The 20,662-nt window shown below is 50.7% G+C and overlaps 1 protein-coding gene across 1 annotated transcript in view; it reads left to right on the top strand.

Moving 5' to 3' along the window:
• Nucleotides 1–20,662, top strand: part of PTPN6 (protein tyrosine phosphatase non-receptor type 6) — a 61,051-nt gene that overhangs the window by 18,007 nt on the left and 22,382 nt on the right. The window contains exon 3 of the mRNA XM_056848340.1: nt 9,023–9,217. Within this exon, the coding sequence (XP_056704318.1) occupies nt 9,023–9,217 (195 nt within the window). The remainder of the gene's footprint in view (nt 1–9,022; nt 9,218–20,662) is intronic.

Genomic DNA, 20,662 nt, shown 5'->3' with positions numbered 1-20,662 from the left:
CCGTTTGATAACTGTGAAGGAGAGTCTCCTTAAAGGAATCAGACAGTCCTTCTACCCTCTCCGGAGAGGAGTCGGTGGGCAGCTTGACCGGGGACGGAGCCGACACAGGTGCAGGGAGCGACTGAATGGGGGGCCCCCGCACCTCGGGAACCGTGGCTGTCAGTCGCTCAGGGGGAGGAGGAAGGGAGGCGGGTGGCACTGCCGGCTCTGCCGGGTGTGGGGCTTCCCCCCCCATCGAAAGCGGTGGCAGTGAGGATCGGGTCCGAGAATGGGTTTGTACGGCTAAAGTGGGCAACAGACCTCGTTGGGCAGGGGTGAAGAGCGACTCTGTGGGCCGATCAACCTTGGTGGGATATTGGGGAAGTCTGGATAAAGCGTCAGACAGAAGGTTTTGCTTCCCTGGTACATATTTTAGGACGAATCAAAATTGGGCAAAGAAGTTCGCCCAGCGTACGTGCTTCGCGGACAGCTTGCGAGCCCCCGTTAGGGCCTCTAGGTTTTTGTGATCGGACCATACTTCAAAGGGCACCTTGAAACCTTCTAAAAACTGCCTCCACACTGTCAGGGCAATCTTTACCGCGGCAGCTTCCTTTTCCCAAATGGCCCAATTGAGTTCGGATTGAGTGAACGTTTTAGAAAAATAAGCGCATGGATGCAGGTGCCCATCCTCCCCCCGCTGCAGGAGCACACCCCCCATTGCTACGTCGGAAGCGTCTACATGCACTGCGAATGGTTGATTGCAGTCTGGGTGCTGCAAAACAGGCTCGGAGGTAAAAAGCTGTTTAAGACTATCGAAGGCGGCTTGACACTGGGGGGTCCACTCCACCCGGGCGTTGGGTAAGGTGGCTGTATTCCCCTTTCCCTTAGTCTTAAGGAGGTTCGTGATGGGTAGTGCAATCTGAGCGAAATGTGGGAGGAACGCCCTGTAAAAATTTGCGAACCCGAGAAATCTTTGGACATGTTTACGAGTAGAGGGTGGTTCCCAACCGAGCACCACTTGCATCTTTTCAGGATCCATAGTCAGTCCCTGGTGTGAGATAATATATCCTAGGAAAGTCAATTGCTTTTTATGGAATTCGCATTTAGACACTTTAGCATACAGCTGATTGTCTCTGAGACGTTGCAACACCTCTCGAACCAAGGCAACATGCTCATCCATGGTTTTAGAGTAAATGAGAATATCATCTAAATAAACTACCACTCCTTTGAACAGTAGATCATGGAGGATCTCATTAATGAATTGCATGAAGACCCCTGGGGCCCTTTTAATCCAAAAGGCATCACCATAAATTCGAACATCTCAAAGCAACTGGAAAAGGCTGTCAGAGATTCATCTCCCTCCCGGATTCTGACTCTGTAATAAGCCTCGACTAAGTCCAATTTGGTGAAAATGTGTCCCTCCTTCAGTTGTCCCAAGAGATCAGAAATGAGGGGGATGGGATAAGCGTTCGTTTGAGTAACAGCATTGAGTTTTCAAAAGTCAATACACAAACGCAAATCCCCTGTTTTCTTATGCACAAAGAAAGCTGGTGCCGAATAGGGCGCGCTGGAGGGTCGGATGAAACCGCGAGCCAAGTTCTTGTCTAAGAATTCGTGGAGCACTGTCCGTTCCGTAGGACTCATAGGATAGATCTTACTTTTTGGCAGTTTTCCATCCCCCACCACTTCAATAGTACAGTCCGTCCGGCGGTGGGGGGGTAACACATCACACTCCTGCACATTAAACACGTCTGTAAGGTCCTGATGTTCGGGCTGCACTTGGGTCGGGCTGGAGATGTCTGAGGCCAGAGCAGGAGTTGGTTTGCTTACGGTTTTAACGGCCACAATTTTTTAGGGAATACAGAAAGGAAAGAAGGGGAAGGGGGAAAGTTTGCATCCATTTGCAATAAACGACATTGTCTAAATCATTGATATACACACATAGATTATACTTAATACCTAAATTATGTTATACTTATTGTAATTATTACTGCTGATTCAAAATGTTAATTTCTATTCTATTTTTACTCAATAAAAGGTAATCTGTGCATAATAAGCAGCCGGTAATATTACTCAGATAATATTTAAGATAAACCGTGGTCAGTTTCTCTAAAAATAGTCATCTTTACAGTATGTATACACATAAGTAACTTTTACTAACATGAAAAGGAGAAAGATTATGTTAGAGGTAAAGTGTGAGAGTCCCAGCCTAGCTGTGCTAACTTCGCAAAATCACTTGCTCAGACTTGGATGCAGAAACAAAGGATTTATTGAAGGCTTCAGATAGGGAAGACAGACACGGATCAGAAGTTGCAAGTGAGATACCTTATCAGGGTTACAGAATATATAGACTACAGGGCAGTAGGATTCACACTACAGTGGGGGGAAGGTACATGACAGATGGGCGCAATACAAAACATCAAACAGGTCCCTGAGAGACTGTTAGGAGTCACAGTTCCTCAAGGCCATAATCGGCCCGAGGGAGTGCAGGCAGGATACGCCACAGGGGAGGGCAGGCCTGGCACCTGGGTGAAGCTGACAAGGCGCCGAGGTCCGGGAAAGCAAAAGGGAGGTGTGAACTGCTTTTACGAGTTCAAAGGATTCGAGATAGGGAATGCAAAAGGAGCAAGGGGGAACGGAGGCACCTGGCTCTCACATACTGCCCCCCTTAAGGCCCCCCTCCCGCAAGGTCGGGAGGCTGTGGCTTATCGGGGTAGGCGTTGTGAAACTCCCGAACGAGTCGGGGGGCGGCCATGTGAGGGGCTGCCACCCATTCATCATGTGCCGGTCCTAAATGTTTCCACCGGACAAAATAGAACAGTTTTCCCTTCTTCCATTTGGAGTCTAACACCTTGGAGACTTCTAAATGAGTGTCTCCGCCCACCACCGTAGGAATTTCGGGCTGGGAAGGAGAGTGGAATTGGGGAGCAGAGACATAGGGTTTGAGCAGACTAATATGGAAGACGGGGTGGACGCCCCGAAGTGTCTTGGGCAGCTCCAATTCCACAGTGACTTCATTGATCACCCGGGAGATGGGAAAAGGCCCTACAAACCGATCGTTGAGTTTTTTACAGGGTCGGAGAGAGCGAAGGTTCTTGGTGGAGAGATAAACCAGCTCCCCCACTTTGAGTTGCCAGCCCGGGGATCGATGTTTGTCGGCCTGTTCCTTATATTTGCGCTTGGCCCGCTCGAGGTTCTTTTGTAGCCAGGGCCAGGTGGACTGAACTACCTGCACCCATTCTTGGGCTTCGGGGATAGTCTCGAGATCGGGCGTGATAGGGGCGGAACCAAAAGGGCCGAACTCCGTTCCGTACACTACCTGGAACGGGCTGAAACCAGTGGAGGAATGGGGGGCATTGTTATAGGCATACTCTGCGAAAGGAAGCAAGTCAACCCAATCGTCCTGGTGATAATTGACATAGCATCGGAGGTAACATTCGACCACAGCATTGACCCGTTCGGTTTGTCCATCAGTTTGAGGGTGGTACGCCGAAGAAAGCCCTTGCTCTTCCACCCCCATTAGTTTCAGGAAGGCTCGCCAAAACTTGGCGACAAACTGAACCCCTCTGTCGGAGAGGACCTTTCTAGGGACCGAGTGAAGTCTGAGGACGTGCGTAATAAAAAGTTTAGCCAATCCCTGGGCCGAGGGGAGCCCGGCACAGGGTACAAAATGGACCTGTTTAGAGAAAAGGTCCGTGATTACCCAAAGGACAGTTTTTCCCCTGCTGGGGGGCAAATCGGTGATAAAGTCCATGGCAATCACCTCCCATGGCCGAGAGGGTGTCTCGAGAGGTTTCAGGAGCCCCGGGGGCTTTCCCATTCTTTTCTTGGCCGTGGCGCAGATGGGGCAACTGCGCACGTATAGTTCGACATCGGCCCGTATGCTGGGCCACCAGAACTGCCGCCTAACTAGGTGAAGGGTCTTCACGAACCCAAAGTGCCCAGCCAGTTTAGCCCCGTGGACTAGTCCCAAAACCTCCTTGCGGAGAGGGGCTGGGACATAGAGTTTCCCCCCTCTCACCCAGAGAGAATCCCGTTGTTCCAGCCCGGGGGGGAGAGTCTGCTGCTCCGCCTCCTGCAGGGAAGACTCCCGGAGTTTTTGTTGGAAAACCTCCGGGATCCCTTTGAACAAGGGGGAACACGGGTGGCGGGCTTGGGATCGGGTGGTGACCGCCAGGCTGGGAACCTCTCCCCGTTGCTCGGGGGTGAACAGGGAGTCCACCGGACGGTCGAAATCATTGCGGTATTGGGGAAGGCGGGACAGGGCATCGGCTAAGGCATTTTCCTTTCCGGGAACGTGTTTGAGGGTGAAGCGAAACTTGGCGAAAAACTGAGCCCACCGAATCTGTTTGGCGTTGAGCTTTCGAGCTCCCTTGAGAGCCTCCAGATTCTTGTGATCGGTACACACCTCAAACGGGAATTCTGCCCCCTCCAGGAAATGCCTCCAGATGGTGAGGGCATGCTTGACTGCCGCCGCCTCTTTTTCCCAAATAGCCCAGTTGATCTCCGCCTGGGAAAACTTTTTGGAAAAATAGGCGCACGGGCGCAATACCCCATCATCGCCCTTCTGCAGGAGGGCCCCCCCCATCGCCACATCCGAGGCGTCCACTTGGACCACAAAAGGCTTGGTGCAGTCTGGGTGTGCCAGCACCGGCTCGGATGAAAAGAGCACTTTTAACTCTTCAAACGCCTGCTGGCAAGAAGGCGACCACTGCAACCGAGCCGAAGGTAGCGCAGCGTTCGCCCCCTTCCCCTTGGTACGCAACAGGGAAGTGAGGGGAAGGGCCACCTGGGCGAAATTGGGAATGAAGTTGCGATAGAAATTGGCAAACCCCAGAAACTGTTGGAGTTGGCGGCGAGTGGTGGGGGGGTCCCAATCCCTTACGGCCTGAACCTTCCCGGGATCCATTTCTAACCCCTGGTGGGAAATTACATAGCCTAGAAAGGTGATAGAGGGTTGGTGAAATTCACACTTGGACACTTTGGCATACAATCTGTGGTCCCGCAAACGCTGGAGGACCTCCCGTACCAGTCGGACATGTTCTTCCATGGTTTCAGAATAAATGAGTATATCATCCAAAAATACCACCACCCCCCGAAATAACAAATCATGTAACACCTCATTAATTAATTGCATGAACACACTCGGAGCCCCAGAAAGTCCGAACGGCATTACTAAGTACTCAAACATGCCAAAACAACTCGAGAAGGCAGTTTTGGGTTCGTCCCCCTCCTTAATGCGGATGCGGTGGTAAGCCTCCACCAAGTCCAGTTTGGTGAAGATCCGGCCCTCCTTCAGTTGTGCTAGAAGGTCTGGAATAAGAGGGAGGGGGTATGCGTTAGACTGAGTAACTGCGTTCAGTCTGCGAAAGTCAATACAAAGTCTCAAGTCCCCCGTTTTCTTTTTGACGAAAAAGGCGGGGGCGGAATACGGAGCCTTGGAGGGCCGTATGAAACCCCTCGCTAAATTGGTGTCTAAGTAGTCCCGCAACACGGCCTTCTCGCTGGGGCTCATGGGGTAAACTTTCCCTTTTGACAGTTTGCCCTCTCCCACAATTTCGATGGCGCAATCAGTCTCTCGGTGTGGGGGCAGTTCATCACATTCCCTCACATCGAATACATCGGCGAACTGAGAGTACTCCGAGGGCAGTTGGGGTGGTCCGGGGAGAGGCCCCGGGGACCCCACTAGCGCGGCGGCCGGGGCGCACAGAACTCTGTCCTTGTCGTGCGCCGCGCAGGGGTCCTCGGGGAAAGTGAGCGTTCGCTGGACCCAGTCAATGGAAGGGTTGTGCCCCCGCAACCAATTCATCCCTAAAACTACGGGTGTCACTATGGGGGCAATGGTGAAATACAGTCGTTCCCAATGTTCCCCCACCGCCATGACCACCTCGGAGGTCCGGTGAGTGACGGGTCCCTTCTTAAAGTCACTACCGTCCATCTGAGAGAATCGAAGGGGGCCCGGGAGCCGTTTGCGTCGAACACCCAGCTTCTTGGCAGTTTCCTCGCTAATCAGGGTGCGAGCGCACCCAGAGTCAACTAGCGCGGGAAATTCTAAAGCGGGACCCCCTTTCGGGAGGGAGAGACGGGCCCGGATATACACATTATCCTCTTGGGCGCTTACCATTGGTGGAGCTCCTTGGACAACGATAGGGACGGTCTGCTGAGGAGCCCCTCTTACAGCAGACCGCCGGCGTTTTTTGCCGGCGTTTCCCATTCTTCTTCCTCGCTGGACGAAGGGGAGGTAGTAGTGGTACTCCGTGACTCAGCCGAGTCAAAGACAGCATTTGTAATCCGGGGTCCCGATGGACCCGATGAAGTAGAGACTTCGCCATGGGCGCTCACCTGTAGAGCGGAAGGCGTGCTCCGGCGCCCCGGGGCGCTGCTCCGGCGTCGACCTTGGCCCTCCCCGGGGGCTTTCTCCGGTTCGGGAGGGGTCGGGCGTGGAGGCATCGGGCGACTGGCCCGAGACGGGCATTGGGAGGCGAAGTGACCCTTACCTCCGCACACCAAGCAGACTCCCGTCTCAAAGCGCTTGCGGCGTTCCGCTGCTGAAGGGCCGCCGCTGCCTGGAGCGCGGGGATCCCGAGGTGTGCTGGGCCGGTCACCCCTGGGCTTAAAGTCGCGGCCGGTGCGCTGTTTAGACAAGGCGAGAAGTTGCTTGCGATTCTCGATGTCGGCGGCGTGGCGCACCCAGCAGGTCCGGGTTTAATCCCTCCCGGAAGCATTGCACCCGGGTAGCCTCGCTCCAATCCAAAATTCGGCTCGACAAGGATTGGAACTCGCTTGCATACTGCGCCACCGACTTAGTCCCTTGGCGGAGTTGCATCAGGGTAGCCTTGGCCCTCTCTCCCAGGTTCGGATCCTCGAACCGGTTGCGAAGGGCAATCATGAACTCGTCCAGGTTACGCAAAACCGGGGAACGCAGCTCATACTGTAACACCATCCAGGCGGCTGCCTCCCCTTGCAATAGGGAGGCTACGTACTGGACCTGAGACTCCTCCGAGTTGAAGGTCCGTCCTTGTTCCCGCATAAAAATGTCCACTTGGACTAAAAAGAAAGTCAGCTGGTCCCCCGACCCATCATACGTGATCTTTAGGTCCCGACGGGCCGGGGCGCTGGGAGGCGCAGGGGGTGCCGCTGGTGTCCCATCTGGGGGGGTGTCGGTAGGGGGCTGAATCTTCAGCGCATCCATGGTGTGAGCCATCCCCTCCATCACGGCCTGCATGGCATCCATGCGTTCCAGCATGGCTTGGCGTTCCTCCTGCCACTGCCTCCGTTCCTCCTCCAACACGACTTCCAAGCGTGCGGGGTCGTCCTCGAGCCTGGTGCCCGACAGGGCCATGCGACGGTGCTTCGCCTCATTCCGAGAGAGCGACCAACCCTTAGGAGAGTCCAGCCAGGAGTTGAAAGTGGTCTTTGGCTTGGTCCCCGGGTGCGAGGGGTCAGGAACCTTTCGCTTGGGGACCTCCTCCTTCGGGTCCGGCTTCGTCGGAGGCTCGGTCTTGTCCGGGGAGGCCGGGGGTGTGGTGGTATCCTCGTTGTCTGGCATTGCTGTCCTTCAGGTACAGGTGCAGACAAAGAGGCAAGGACTTGCAACTTAATGTGAGAGTCCCAGCCTAGCTGTGCTAACTTCGCAAAATCACTTGCTCAGACTTGGATGCAGAAACAAAGGATTTATTGAAGGCTTCAGATAGGGAAGACAGACACGGATCAGAAGTTGCAAGTGAGATACCTTATCAGGGTTACAGAATATATAGACTACAGGGCAGTAGGATTCACACTACAGTGGGGGGAAGGTACATGACAGATGGGCGCAATACAAAACATCAAACAGGTCCCTGAGAGACTGTTAGGAGTCACAGTTCCTCAAGGCCATAATCGGCCCGAGGGAGTGCAGGCAGGATACGCCACAGGGGAGGGCAGGCCTGGCACCTGGGTGAAGCTGACAAGGCGCCGAGGTCCGGGAAAGCAAAAGGGAGGTGTGAACTGCTTTTACGAGTTCAAAGGATTCGAGATAGGGAATGCAAAAGGAGCAAGGGGGAACGGAGGCACCTGGCTCTCACATAAAGATTTGAAGATCTATAAGTATACCATGGTAACTCTCATTAAATTGCTCAACATTTTGTGTGTCGTCTAAATTCATAAAATAAGTCATCTTGGCCATATGGCCAAGATGGCCAAGACACAGTTTTTCAGCGCTTCAGTAGTTTGTGAAAAGCTTGTCATTAGAAGGCAACAAAGAGCAATTCACAGCTTTTACCTGGGCCGCCTGCTAAGGATCCCTTTCTCAGACCGGCTGTGTCCCTGCCCTCTTCAGTCAATGGACTCCTTGGTACATATCCTTTTGCATTGTCCTTACGTGTACCCAACTTAGGCTAAAATGGATTATACCATGTTTTAACAAATGGTCCACATTTTCTCGAGCGACTTTGGAGGAAAAGGTTCAGTTCCTCTTAGAGGACTCCGACCCTCAGCGTTGCTCGTTTTTTGGAGGATGCAGAGAAGAGTCGAAAGGAGGTGTTTTTAGAGACGGGCCTTATTTAAGTTTTTTGGTTTTATTGTTCAAGACCTCGGTCTAAGAACAGGGGAGGGGCCGTGGCTCAGTGGCAGAGCATCTGCTTGGCATACAGAAGGTCCCAGGTTCAATCCCCGGCATCTCCAGTTAAAGGAACTAGGCAGGTAGGGGATGTGAAAGTCCCCTGCCTGAGACCCTGGAGAGCCGCTGCTGGTCTGAGTAGACTGACTTTGATGGACCAAAGGTCTGATTCAGTATAAGGCAGCTTCATGTGTTCATAGCATGTGCTTGAATATGCAATAAACTGGCTATGCATACCCCCCCACACACACACAATTCACAGCATTTACGTGCACAAGTTACAAAACAGATCCTGTCCAAGTTTAAAGCTAACAAAACATCTTAATACTAGATTCCAAACCAGGTGCAATACCATTCTGTTTGGTAACCTTTACTGTTTCCCCCAACAACCTTTTGAGGACACTGGGGTACTGTCAGCCTTTCATGACCGTTCGCCTTTCCCTGCAGGGTTGGTGACCAGGTCACCCACATCCGAATCCAGAATACAGGGGATTTTTACGACCTCTATGGAGGGGAGAAGTTTGCCACGTTGTCTGAACTGGTGGAGTATTACACTCAGCAGCAGGGATCCCTTCAAGATAAAGACGGGACCATCATCGACCTGAAGTATCCACTGAACTGCTCAGACCCCACGACGGAAAGGTATGGCCGGTCAACTTACACCTAAGTTTGCTACCGGTGGGAGGTTTTTGGGACGGAGCCTGCGGAGGGCTGGGTTTTGGGAAGGGAGGGACTTCAATGCCGTAGAGTCCAATTGCCAAAGTGGCCAATTTCTCCAGGGGAATCAATCTCTATTGGCTGGAGATCAGTTGTAATAGCAGGAGATCTCCAGTTAGTACCTGGAGGTTGGCAACCCTAACTCCTCCCCATTTCCTCCCTCCCCCTGACTTCCCCGTTCACATTGCTGGTTCCCACTGACTATTCATCTCCCATCTTCCTGTTCCTTTAAAAAAAAAAAACCAAACTCCTGTACCCATTTTTTATTGGTAGGGTTCGGAAATACCTGGGGATTTTGGGGGTGGAGGGCGAAGTTTGGAGAGGGGAGGGACTTCAATGCCATAGAGCAGAGCTGTCAAACTCAATTGTTATGAAGGCCGGATTTTACATAAATGCCGCTTGGTCAGGCTGGGCTATGCCTCGCCAGCCCAGATCGAGAGTGGGGGTGTGGGGCTGCTTCAGCTGGCTCGGGGGCCGGATAAGAGGTCCCAAGGGGCCGGATCCAGCCCCCGGGTCTTATGTTTGACACCCCTGCCATAGAGTCCAATTGCCGAAGCGGCCATTTTCTCCAGGGGAGCTGATTTCTATCTCCTGGAGATCAGTTGTAATAGCAGGCGATATCCATCCAGCACCCGGTGGTTGGCAACTGTATTTATTGGGAACGATCAATACCCAATGCAGGGCTACACCCTTTGGTCCGCCCTTCTGTTTATCACTACATGACATTTCAGTATCAGTTTGACTCATATGTGGAAGCTGGATTTCCTGTCTCACCGATGTTGCTATTTTTGGCTCGCTGATAATTGTAGCTTGAATAAGATGCCGAGATAAAGCATCAGGCGCGTGATAGTGGACGCTCTTGTCGGTACAAGGGCATGCTTCGCTCTATGCCTGAATCCCCAGCAGTGTTCTTCCAGCTTCCTTTCTGCCCCTTTAGCAAGTTTTCCTGCCGTGTCTATAGGACTGCAATGCTGTACCAAAACAGGTGGTTCCTCTAAACCCCCTCTGCTCTGCAATGCAGGTGGCTGTTCACTTGGTACAGCTGGGTTCCTCTACCCAGGAGGCAGTGGCGGACTGGGTCTAAAAACATTGGTTGCCAGGAGACAAACTATAAGACTATCGTTTAATTTTTATAAGAAATAAATAAAGTTTCCAAAAAATACAGAAGGGAAAAAAGTACAATTAAGATTCCCGGCTAAGCTTCATTGTGCAGTCGCAATAGTAAAGATCCAAGCCTATATAGCATCTGCGTCGGCCTCACATAACCCGAATCAGAATTATTTTTTCAGAGTTATTTATTATATTCTTAAATACAAAGTATCCTCGAAAAATGATTTTATTAAAAAAGTTATTAAAATAGTAATACAGCGTACATTTTAGATGCATACAGTAATATAGTTAAGAGCGGCGGTTTGGAGCGGCGGACTCTAATCTGGAGAACCGGGTTTGATTCCCCACTCCTCCCCACGAGCGGCGGTGGCTGATCTGGGGAACTGGATTTGTTTCCCCGCTCCTACACACCAAGGCAGCTGGGTGACCTTGGCCAGTCACAGCTTGGGAGCTCTCTCAGCCCCACCTACCTCACAGGGCGTCTGTTGTCGGGAGGGGAAGGGAAGGAGATTGTAAGCCGGTTTGAGTCTCCCTTAAGTGGTAGAGAAAGTCGGCGTATAAAAACCAACTCTCCTTCTTCTTCTAATATTGGAACTTCTGCTGTATTTTCAAGCTACTAAAAGGTCATTCACATTTTTAACACTGATGTTTAAGGGGCCCCACTTGCCATCGGCCAGACTCGCACCCTGGCCAGCCCGCCACTGCCGGGGTGGTGGTGGTCCCCTTGCAGCGGATCAATATAATGGCCTTTGTTTTCTTTTCTTCTCTTCCTCTTTTGCATCCAACATGCAGCAGTTGGCCAGGGAACCTGCTGCTTCCTCCCTTGCGGTTGGAAACTTCTGCCCTCCAGGCACTTACGAAAGCTCTTGAGCTCTCTTCTCTGCCCTCCCCTTCAGATTTTCCATCACGCGGCTTCCTCACAGCTGGGAGACGGGGTTTAACTGTTTCTGCCCTGCAGAGGAGGAAGGCCCACTCGGCAACGGCCGAGGCTTGAACAATCGAAGGCCCGCGGATAGCCGTACCAAAGGCCGGTGCCAGTCATTTTCGCGCCCTAGGCAAGGCTAACTACATCGCTAACCAGTTTTCAAAAACAGATGCCTTGTAGGGAGCCAGCGTGATGGTGTAGTGGTTAAGAGTGGTGGTTTGGAGCGGTGGAGTCTGATCCGGAGAACCGGGTTCGATTCCCCACTCCTCCCCATGAGCGGCGGACTCTACTCTGGTGAACCGAGTTGGTTTCCCCACTCCTCCACATGAGCGGTGGAGGCTAATCCGGTGAACCGGGTTGGTTTCCCCACTCCTACACGTGAAGCCAGCTGGGTGACCTTGGGCTAGTCACGCTCTCTCAGCCCCAACTACCTCACAGGGTGTCTGTTGTGGGGAGGGGAAGGGAAGGAGATTGTAAGCCGGTTTGATTCTTCCTTAAATGGGAGAGAAAGTCGGCATATAAAAACCAACTCTTCTTCTTCTTGAAAAATAAAAGCACAAAACTTTTTATAGGACATTATAATTAATTATATTCCAAAGCACTATTGTGGTACTTACCTTAAAATAAATAATTTAAATTGTCAGTTGCATTTTTTTCGAGAAACTAATCTGTTTAAAACTGTGCCCCTCAGGCCAGTTACATGAACACATGAAGCTGCCTTACACTAAATCAGACCCTTGGTCCATCGAAGTCAGTATTGTCTACTCAGACCGGCACCGACTCTCCAGGGTCTCAGGCAGAGGTCTTTCGCATCACCTACCTGCCTAGTCTCTTTGACTGGAGGTGCCGGGGATTGAACATGAGACCTTCTGCATGCCAAGCAGAGGTTCTACTACTGAGCCACAACCCCTCTCCAAGACTCTCCAGGGTCTCAGGCAGAGGTCTTTCACATCACCTACCTGCCTAGTCCCTTTAACTGGAAATGCTGGGGATTGAACCTGGGACCTTCTGCATGCCAAGCAGAGGCTCTACCACTGAGCCACAGCCGCTCCCCTCTGAGGCCCTTCTGAGGTCTGTGCCCTAGGCGACCGCCTAGGTGGCCTAATTGTAGCACCGGCCCTGGACCTACCACTTTCTTAGACACCCCTGCCGATGTCAGCCACTAATGTATGGGAGCCCTTGATGATATCGATAGTGCGTCCCACCCGCAACAGATTTTTGCAGAGAAAGAACAAGTTTGCCATACATGGCTGGTCGTCTGTGTTTAGGGTTGCCAACCTCCAGGTACTAGCTGGAGATCTCCTGCTATTTCAACTGATCTCCAGCCGATAGAGATCAGTCCCCCTGGAGAAATTGGCCACTTTGGCAATTGGACTCTATGGCATTGAAGTCCCTCCCCTCCCATACCCCGCCCTCCTCAGGCTCTGCCCCAAAAACCTCCCACCGGCAGCATACAGGGACCTGGAAACCCTACCTGTCTTCACACAGGCCTGATTCTAATCTCGTGACTTTTTAACACTTTGAGATATAATAACGAACATCCTCCTCTGCAGGAAAGGACAAGAGACTCTGTTTTGTTAGTCCTGCCCTGTCTATGCCCGGTTTTATTTTTTACCCTGGTCCAGCGTGGTGTAGTGGTTAAGAGGGGTGGTTTGGAGCGGTGGATTCCCCCACTCCTCCACAGGGTTTGATTCCCCCACTCCTCCACATGAGCGGCGGGTGCTAATCTGGTGAACTGGATTTGTTTCCCCACTCCTTCACATGAAGCCAGCTGGGTGACCTTGGGCTAGTCACAGGTCTCTTAGAGCTCTCTCAGCCCCACCTACCTCACCGGGTGTCAGTTGTGGGGAGGGGAAGGGAAGGTGATTGTAAGCCGGTTTGATTCTTAAGTGGTAGAGAAAACCGGCATATGAAAACCAACTCTTCTTCTTCTTCTCTAAGTGACAGCCCTTCAAATGCTTAAAGAGAGCAATCATGCCCCCCCAACCTCCTCTTCAGTTTTACATCTGAGGTTTTACATCTGAGCTGGCCTCCCTACCCCCCCCACTGTATTTATACCATGGATTGCAATTATATTGGGGGGGGGGCTGGCTGCTCAAAAGCTGCAGTGGTTTCTTCGTTTATGAACCCCATCTATTACTTTACCTGTTGTTATTTTATAGGACTTGATATACTTTTATGGTTTTGTCTATGATGATTTGATTGCAGCTAATAGATTTTTATTGTATGGACTTCATGTTGTGAGCCTCCCTGAGCACGGCTTTGGCCCGGGAGTGAGGGCGGGATGTAAAAAACTCTGTGTGTGTTAAGTCGCTGTCAAGTCGCTTCCGACTCATGGCAACCCTGGGGCCTAATGCACTCAGTATATACTACGTTTTAAAAAAAACGTGTTATCCAGGTAGATCGCACCTCAGATCTCCCATTTCGGCTTGGCAATGCTTTAAAAGCGCCAGACATCTGTTTTTCCCCCATCGTTTTGACCACGATGTATTTCGTTATGTCGTTTCAAAACCGGCAATCCAAGGGGTGCGTTCAGCTGCATACGCTGTTCAGCTCTCCTCCCCTCTTTTTGCAACACCCAATGAAAAGCCTTCCTCCTCCCATCCCACCTTCCCCCTCCTCTCCCGTTTGCATCCGCCAATCATTATTATTACTTAATTCCCCCCCACACCCCATAAGTGCTTGTGGTCTTACAAAGGAACACGGGACCGTTGGAACATTAGATCAACCATTTGTATTTGTGCAGGGTCCCAATCAAACATTTCCTTCTTTTATTTGCTTGCGTCCTCCTTTTTTTTTTTTTTTATCGCCATCTGCTTTTGCTATCATTGGGTCAAAGGGAGGCTTGTTCGTTGAGACGAAGGGGAGGGGGTGGAAGAGAGCAGGCTGCAGGATCCCAGATGGGACACGCTCCTTTTGATTGGTTTGTGCTTGCACTGTACCGTCACTTAAACATGAGCGGGTGGATTGTATTGCCAAGCATTTCCCACCCCACCCCCCACTCCATCACATTGGGGGATTGTCTGCTCTCTACCTAGCCTCAACGGGAATTTCATGTTTTTGGAGGAAAAAAACCTTTTCTTAATCTCCAAACCACCACAGCAAGCATTCCTGGCAGCCTCTGGTAATTGGAGAAATAAAAGTGTACTCTTGCAAGCCCCCCCCCCCTTTATTTAAACCATGATAACTTCTAGTGCACCCCCCTCCCAATCTCTAGGCAGAAGGACTTTCCCTGTTCTGCTTGTGGGTCCCGATTGATTGCAAGACCCCTCTGTTTTCCCAACCACCCAACTTCTAGGGCACACTCCCCCCCCCCATTAGTTTCACTAGTCGGTTACAATGCAATCTGATTAGAGAGTTCTGTGTGTGGTTTGTGTGCATCAGAGAACTAGAGGCGTCAGGGGAAAACGGGCCATTGTCCTATTGTCCCGTTGCAACGATGATCCAAAATGCCGCGGGGGGGGGGGAGGTAGAGGGGAACCCAAGCAACGTCACGGTTACGTGTTGCTCCCTCTACGCCCCCCTCTCTCTTGCATGCACACTATTTTATTGGAGGTGCACTCTGAAAGCAGACATTTCAGAGACGTTAGAACGGGCAGGAGTGCGGGGTGGGGATTGGAACTCGCATCCAGGACAAACGCTTTTAAGGTGTTTTCCACACATTTCCTGGACTGGGTGCGATAAGCCTCCCTATGAATCTCCAAAACGTCCCATCCTTAACGGCCTTGCTCAGATCTTGCAAATTGAGGTCCGTGGCTCCCTTTATTGAGTCAATCCATCTCTTGTTGGGTCTTCCTCTTTTCCTGCTGCCTTCCACTTTTCCTAGCATGATTGTCTTTTCCAGTGACTCTGGTCTTCTCATAATAACTAATAAATAAATATAATAAATCTATGGAGATGCAAACAAAACATAAACACATGTTAAAAATACACCAAACTATGGCAAAAGCCCTCACTCTGAAATACCAAGAAGGGCTTTTCATAGAATCATAGAGTTCGAAGGGACCACGTGGGTGATCTAGTCCAACCCCCTGCACACTGCAGGAAATTCACAACTACCTCCCCCCACACCCCCAGTGACCCCTACTCCATTCTCAGAAGATGGCCAAGATGCCCTCCCTCTCATCATCTGCCTAAGGTCATAGAATCAGCATTGCTGTCAGATGGCCATCTAGCCTCTGCTTAAAAACCTCCAGAGAAGGAGCGCTCACCACCTCCCAAGGAAGCCTGTTCCACCGAGGAACCGCTCTGACTGTAACTTTTCACAAGCCTCAGCAGGGGGAGAGAACGCCCCCACCTTTTCTCATCACCTTTTCTGTTTTTCTCTTTTACAGTTCTTAGTGTTTTTAAAAATTCGTTGTCCTGGAACTACTTTGACACATAACATACTTGTTCGAGTGTGATCTACCCGTTAGCCGAGCATCACATTGTGCTGTCAAAACAAATAAAAGAAATATATACCGCCACGGAAGATGGGGAAGGGGAAAACATTCCAAGAACACATGAATTCATGAAGCTGCCTTATACTGAATCAGACCCCTGGTCCATCAAAGTCAGTATTGTCTACTCAGACCGGCAGTGGCTCTCCATGGTCTCAGGCAGGGGTCTTTCGCATCACCTACCTGCCTAGTCTCCTTAACGGGAGATGCTGGGGATTGAACCCGGGACCTTCTTCATGCCAAGCAGATACTCTACCTCTGAGCCCCAGCCCCTCCCATTTGTCTTGACTTGAACACATGAAGCTGCCTTCTGTTGGATTCAGATCACTGGTCCCATCAAGGTCAGGATTGTCTACTCTGGCAGTGGTTCTGCAAGGTCTCAGGCAGAGATATTTATCCCCCACCTCCTACCTGATTATTTTAACTGGAGATGGCGGGATTTGAACCTGGGGCCGTCTGCAATGCCAAGCAGGTGCTCTGCCGCTGAGCCACAGCCCCACCCCATTGTGGGAGGTTGGTGGGAGGGTATGTTACTAGCATTGAGGTTCTAAGCTGCTCTGATTGTTTTCATTATATTTATGGACATAGCAAGAGCTGGTATAGATATATCCAAAGCCTACCTGTCCAGGGCAGGTGTAGCATAGTAGTTGTGAATTCTGAGCTGGGAAGTTCCCAGTTCAAAGCTATGAATTCTCCAGGTATCTTCTGGCAAGCTGCAACTGCTAAACTCCTTGCCCTTCCATCTGTGATATAGGGATAATTTGACCAACCATATCAGACTGTTGATAAAGGTTATTCCACTAACAATAATGCACGTGAAGTGCCTTGAATTCTCATAAGAACATAAGAAAAGCCCTGCTGGATCAGACCCAGGCCCATCAAGTCCAGCAGTCTGTTCACACAGGGGCTGACCAGGGGCCTCCAGGAAGCCCCCAAGCAAGATGACTGCAGCAGCACCATCCTGCCTGTGTTCCACAGCACCTAATATAATGGGAATGCTCCTCTGATCCTGGAGAGAATAGGCATGCATCATGACTAGCATCCATTTTTACTAGTAGCCATGGATAGCCCTCTCCTCCGTGAACATGTCCACTCCCCTCTTCAATCCTTCCAGGTTGGCAGCCATCCCCACATCCTGGGGCAGGGAGTTCCACGATTTAACTACGCGTTGTGTGGAGAAATACTTCCTTTTATCTGTTTTGGATCTGTCACCCTCCAGCTTCAGCAGATGACCCTGCATTCTAGTATTGGGGAGGGGCTTGTAGAGCGTCTGCTTGGCTTGCAGAAGGTCCCATGTTCAATCCCTGGCATCTCCAGTTCAAGGAATCAGGCAAGTAGGTGATGCGAAAGACCTCTGCCTGAGACCTTGGAGAGCCGCTGCCGGTCTGAGTAGACAATACTGACTTTGATGGACCAAGGGTCTGATTCAGTATAAGGCAGCTTCATCTGTTCATGTGTCAAGAAGTATTATGAGAGAGATGCTCTCATACAAGTTAGGCATTAGAATTACCTGTGTGTATCAGCAACAGCTAATTTTTTCATTAGCTGTGAAATTCATAGTTGAGGCACGTTTCATTTACAGTTTTAAGTGTATGCCTAAAATATATAAAGGTGCAAATGTGACAAAGGCAGTTTTGCAGATGCGTTTCCTGCAGGCGCATGTGCTAATTCAGCCGTGTCTGGCTGCTAGGGTTGCCAACCTCCAGATACTAGCTGGAGATCCCCTGCTGTTACAAGTCATCTCCATCCAATAGAGATAAGTTCACCTGGAGAAAATGGCCACTTTGGCAATTGGGCTCTACAGCATTGAAGTCCCTCTCCTCCCCAAACCCTGTCCTCGCATGAACACATGAAGCTGCCTTATACTGAATCAGACCCTTGGTCCATCGAAGTCAGTATTGTCTACTCAGACCAGCAGCGGCTCTCTAGGGTCTCCGGCAGGGGTCTTTCACATCACCTCCTTGCCTAGTCCCTTGTACTGGAGATGCCGGGGATTGAACCTGGGACCTTCTGCAAGCCAAGCAGATGCTCTACCTCTGAGCCATGGCCCCTCCCCTCCTCAAGCTCTGCTCCAAAAACCTCCTGCTGGTGGCGAAGAGGGACCTGGCAACCCTACTGGCTGCACTTCCATGTTGAGTGTGCATTCGGTGGCTGGCCCAGGTTCGCACCTGAGTCATGTGTGGAAAGAGTCTTTCCGAGGAAAACTATATCTAGCCTCTGCTTTACACTGCATGTATTGCCAGCACTCATTTGACTAGCTTTCTGTAGGCTTCCTTCTGGCTAGACTGGCCATGTATGGATAACCAAAAAAAAAACCTGATAAAAGAGGGGGAGAGAAGAGAACAATATTTGCATATGCTAGTTTACTTTTGTCACTGATACAAATTTACCCAGCATTACCGTACTTTAAATAGATACACAATGTGCCGTAGCGCCAGCTCTGTTTGTTGTATCCAGGTGCTAACTGTAAACGGGGGATTTTTCAGGACCCTTCCCTCCTGGTCTGCTTTCATAGAGTTCTACCCTGAAGAAAGCCAGCGTGGTGTAGTGTTTAAGAGCGGTGGTTTGGAGCAGTGGAGTCTGATCTGGAGAACCGGGTTTGATTCCCCCACTCCTACACATGAGCGGTGGACTCTGATTTGGAGAAGCGGGTTTGATTCCCCACTCCTCCACGTGAGCGGCGGACGCTAATCCGGTGAACTGGATTTGTTTCCCCACTCCTGCACATGAAGCCAGCTGGGTGACCCTGGGCTAGTCACAGGTCTCTTAGAGCTCTCTCAGCCCCACCTACCTCACAGGGTGTCTGTTGTGAGGAGGGGAAGGGAAGGTGATTGTAAGCCTGTTTGAGTCTCCCTTAAATGGTAGAGAAAGTCAGCATATAAAAACCAACTCTTCTTCTTCTTCTTCTTCTTCCATCTTTTTGAATTTGTCTGGTTGGATTTTCCCAACTGCGGCTTTACTGGACAGAAGCAGAAACCAAACGTTTCAGAGAGCAGGCCTCAAAGGACTGTCCCCTGAAAAGATGACATCTGGCCACCCAGCTTCCTTCCTGTCCCCACCCCACCACCACCAATTTCCATAGTCAGACATCTTAGTAAGAAGTCACTCTACCATTTTAACCAAAAATGGTAACGGGAAAAATGTGGTACTCTACCTCAAAGTCCTCTTGGCCATAACTCAGTGGCCATTTATGCCTGGTTCAGGACTTCCTTTTGCTTGTGCATGCTTTTCCTGACAGTCAGAATTAGCTAGTTAGTTCTTTATTATTATAGTCCACGACCAGTAGGTATATAGAGGAAACATTGGCCATTTATGCAGGGTCAATTTTGATGCTCGCTCAAAGCTGGGTTTTTTTTTAAATGCGGCCTTTAAAATGCTTATTCACGGTCCCAATGCAAAAGAGACATTCCACCCCCCCACCCCCACCTGCTCCTTCGTTCCTGTTTGCATAGCCATTAGCAACCGCTGTGTGCATAGCTAACACGCGGCTGTGGTTTTGCATGCTTCCTTGAGGGGATTCTTCGCGGCGGGGGCGGAACAAACATAAAAGGTCGTGTTAAAGGGGCTCTTAAGAAATGTGAAGCAGGTATGTGTTGGCTTTGCAGTCGCTTCCTGAATGACGGTTCAGCGTGAAAAACTCAAAAAAAAATGTTGGGGGCAATTTACCCTGGAACACGCTGCTAATTACCAAGCATGAATGGCCATTAATTACAGAAGAAGTAAAATTTATATACAAATGATCTTGATAAACACAGGATTGTCCTAATAGATACCAGCAAAAAACTGCACGTATCTGTCAGCGATTTACCACTTCGACATTCTCCTGGGCAAATACTAGAGATTAAGTCATTTCAGGAACTAAACTTCTGCCACTCTTCAGGATTAAAGGCCCTTCTCTGAGGTCGCCTCGCTCTCCCTGCGCATCTCTGCACGTTTGCCCATATTTTCCAGATGCTGTTTTAGCCAGAATCCAGAAGACGCAGGCAAAACATGCAGGGAGCGCAAGGTGACCTCTGACGGTCAGGAAAGGCACACATAATCACAAGGAAGCCCTGAAGAAGTCGGCGGGGGTGACCGCGGGGAAGCAGCCCTGTGTTAATGGCCAGTGATAGAGAGTATATGCTCTGACCTGGATGGCCCAGGCTAGCCTGATCTCATCAGATCTTTGAAGATAAGCAGGAACAACACTTGTTAATTTTTGGATGGGTGAACACCACGGAAGTCTAGGGTCTCTACACAGAGGCAGGCAATGGCAAACCGCCTCTGAACGTCTCTTGCCTTGAAAACCCTACAGGGTCGCCATAAGTCAGCTGCGACTTGAAGGCACTTTTTGCTACCAGAGAGTATAGGTTTTACACGCAGAAGCCTCTCTCTGTGCCCAATCTCTGGCATCCCCTGTTGAAAACATCTCCACAGACATCTAACTGCTACCCTGAAGAGCTGACGCCAGTTGGAGTACAGAGTGCTTTGCACAGGGAGGAACTGTTTCTCAATGGTAGAGCATCTGCTTGGCATGCAGAAGGTCCCAGGTTCAATCCCCTGGCATCTCCAGTTCAAGGGACTAGGCAAGTAGGTGATGTGAAAGACCTCTGCCTGAGACCCTGGAGAGCTGCTGCCAGTCTGAGTAGACAATACTGACTTTGGGGAGGGGCCATGGCTCAGTGGTAGAGCATCTTTTGGAATGCAGAACGCCCCAGGTTCAATCCCCGGCATCTCCAGTTAAAGGAGCTAGGCAAGTAGGTGATGTGAAAGACCCTGAGACCCGCTGCCGGTCTGAGTAGACAGTACTGACTTTGATAGACCAAGGGTTTGATTCAGTAGAAGGCAGCTTCATGTGACATATGTTCATGTAGATGAGCAAAATTTGCCTTGCGATAAATGGCTAGGCTCTGCATT

This window comes from Euleptes europaea, chromosome 4 (genome assembly GCF_029931775.1).
Source record: "Euleptes europaea isolate rEulEur1 chromosome 4, rEulEur1.hap1, whole genome shotgun sequence".
Taxonomy (NCBI): Eukaryota; Metazoa; Chordata; class Lepidosauria; order Squamata; family Sphaerodactylidae; genus Euleptes; species Euleptes europaea.
Note: the sequence above shows the minus strand (reverse complement) of the source record. Positions and strands in the feature narration are given on the sequence as shown.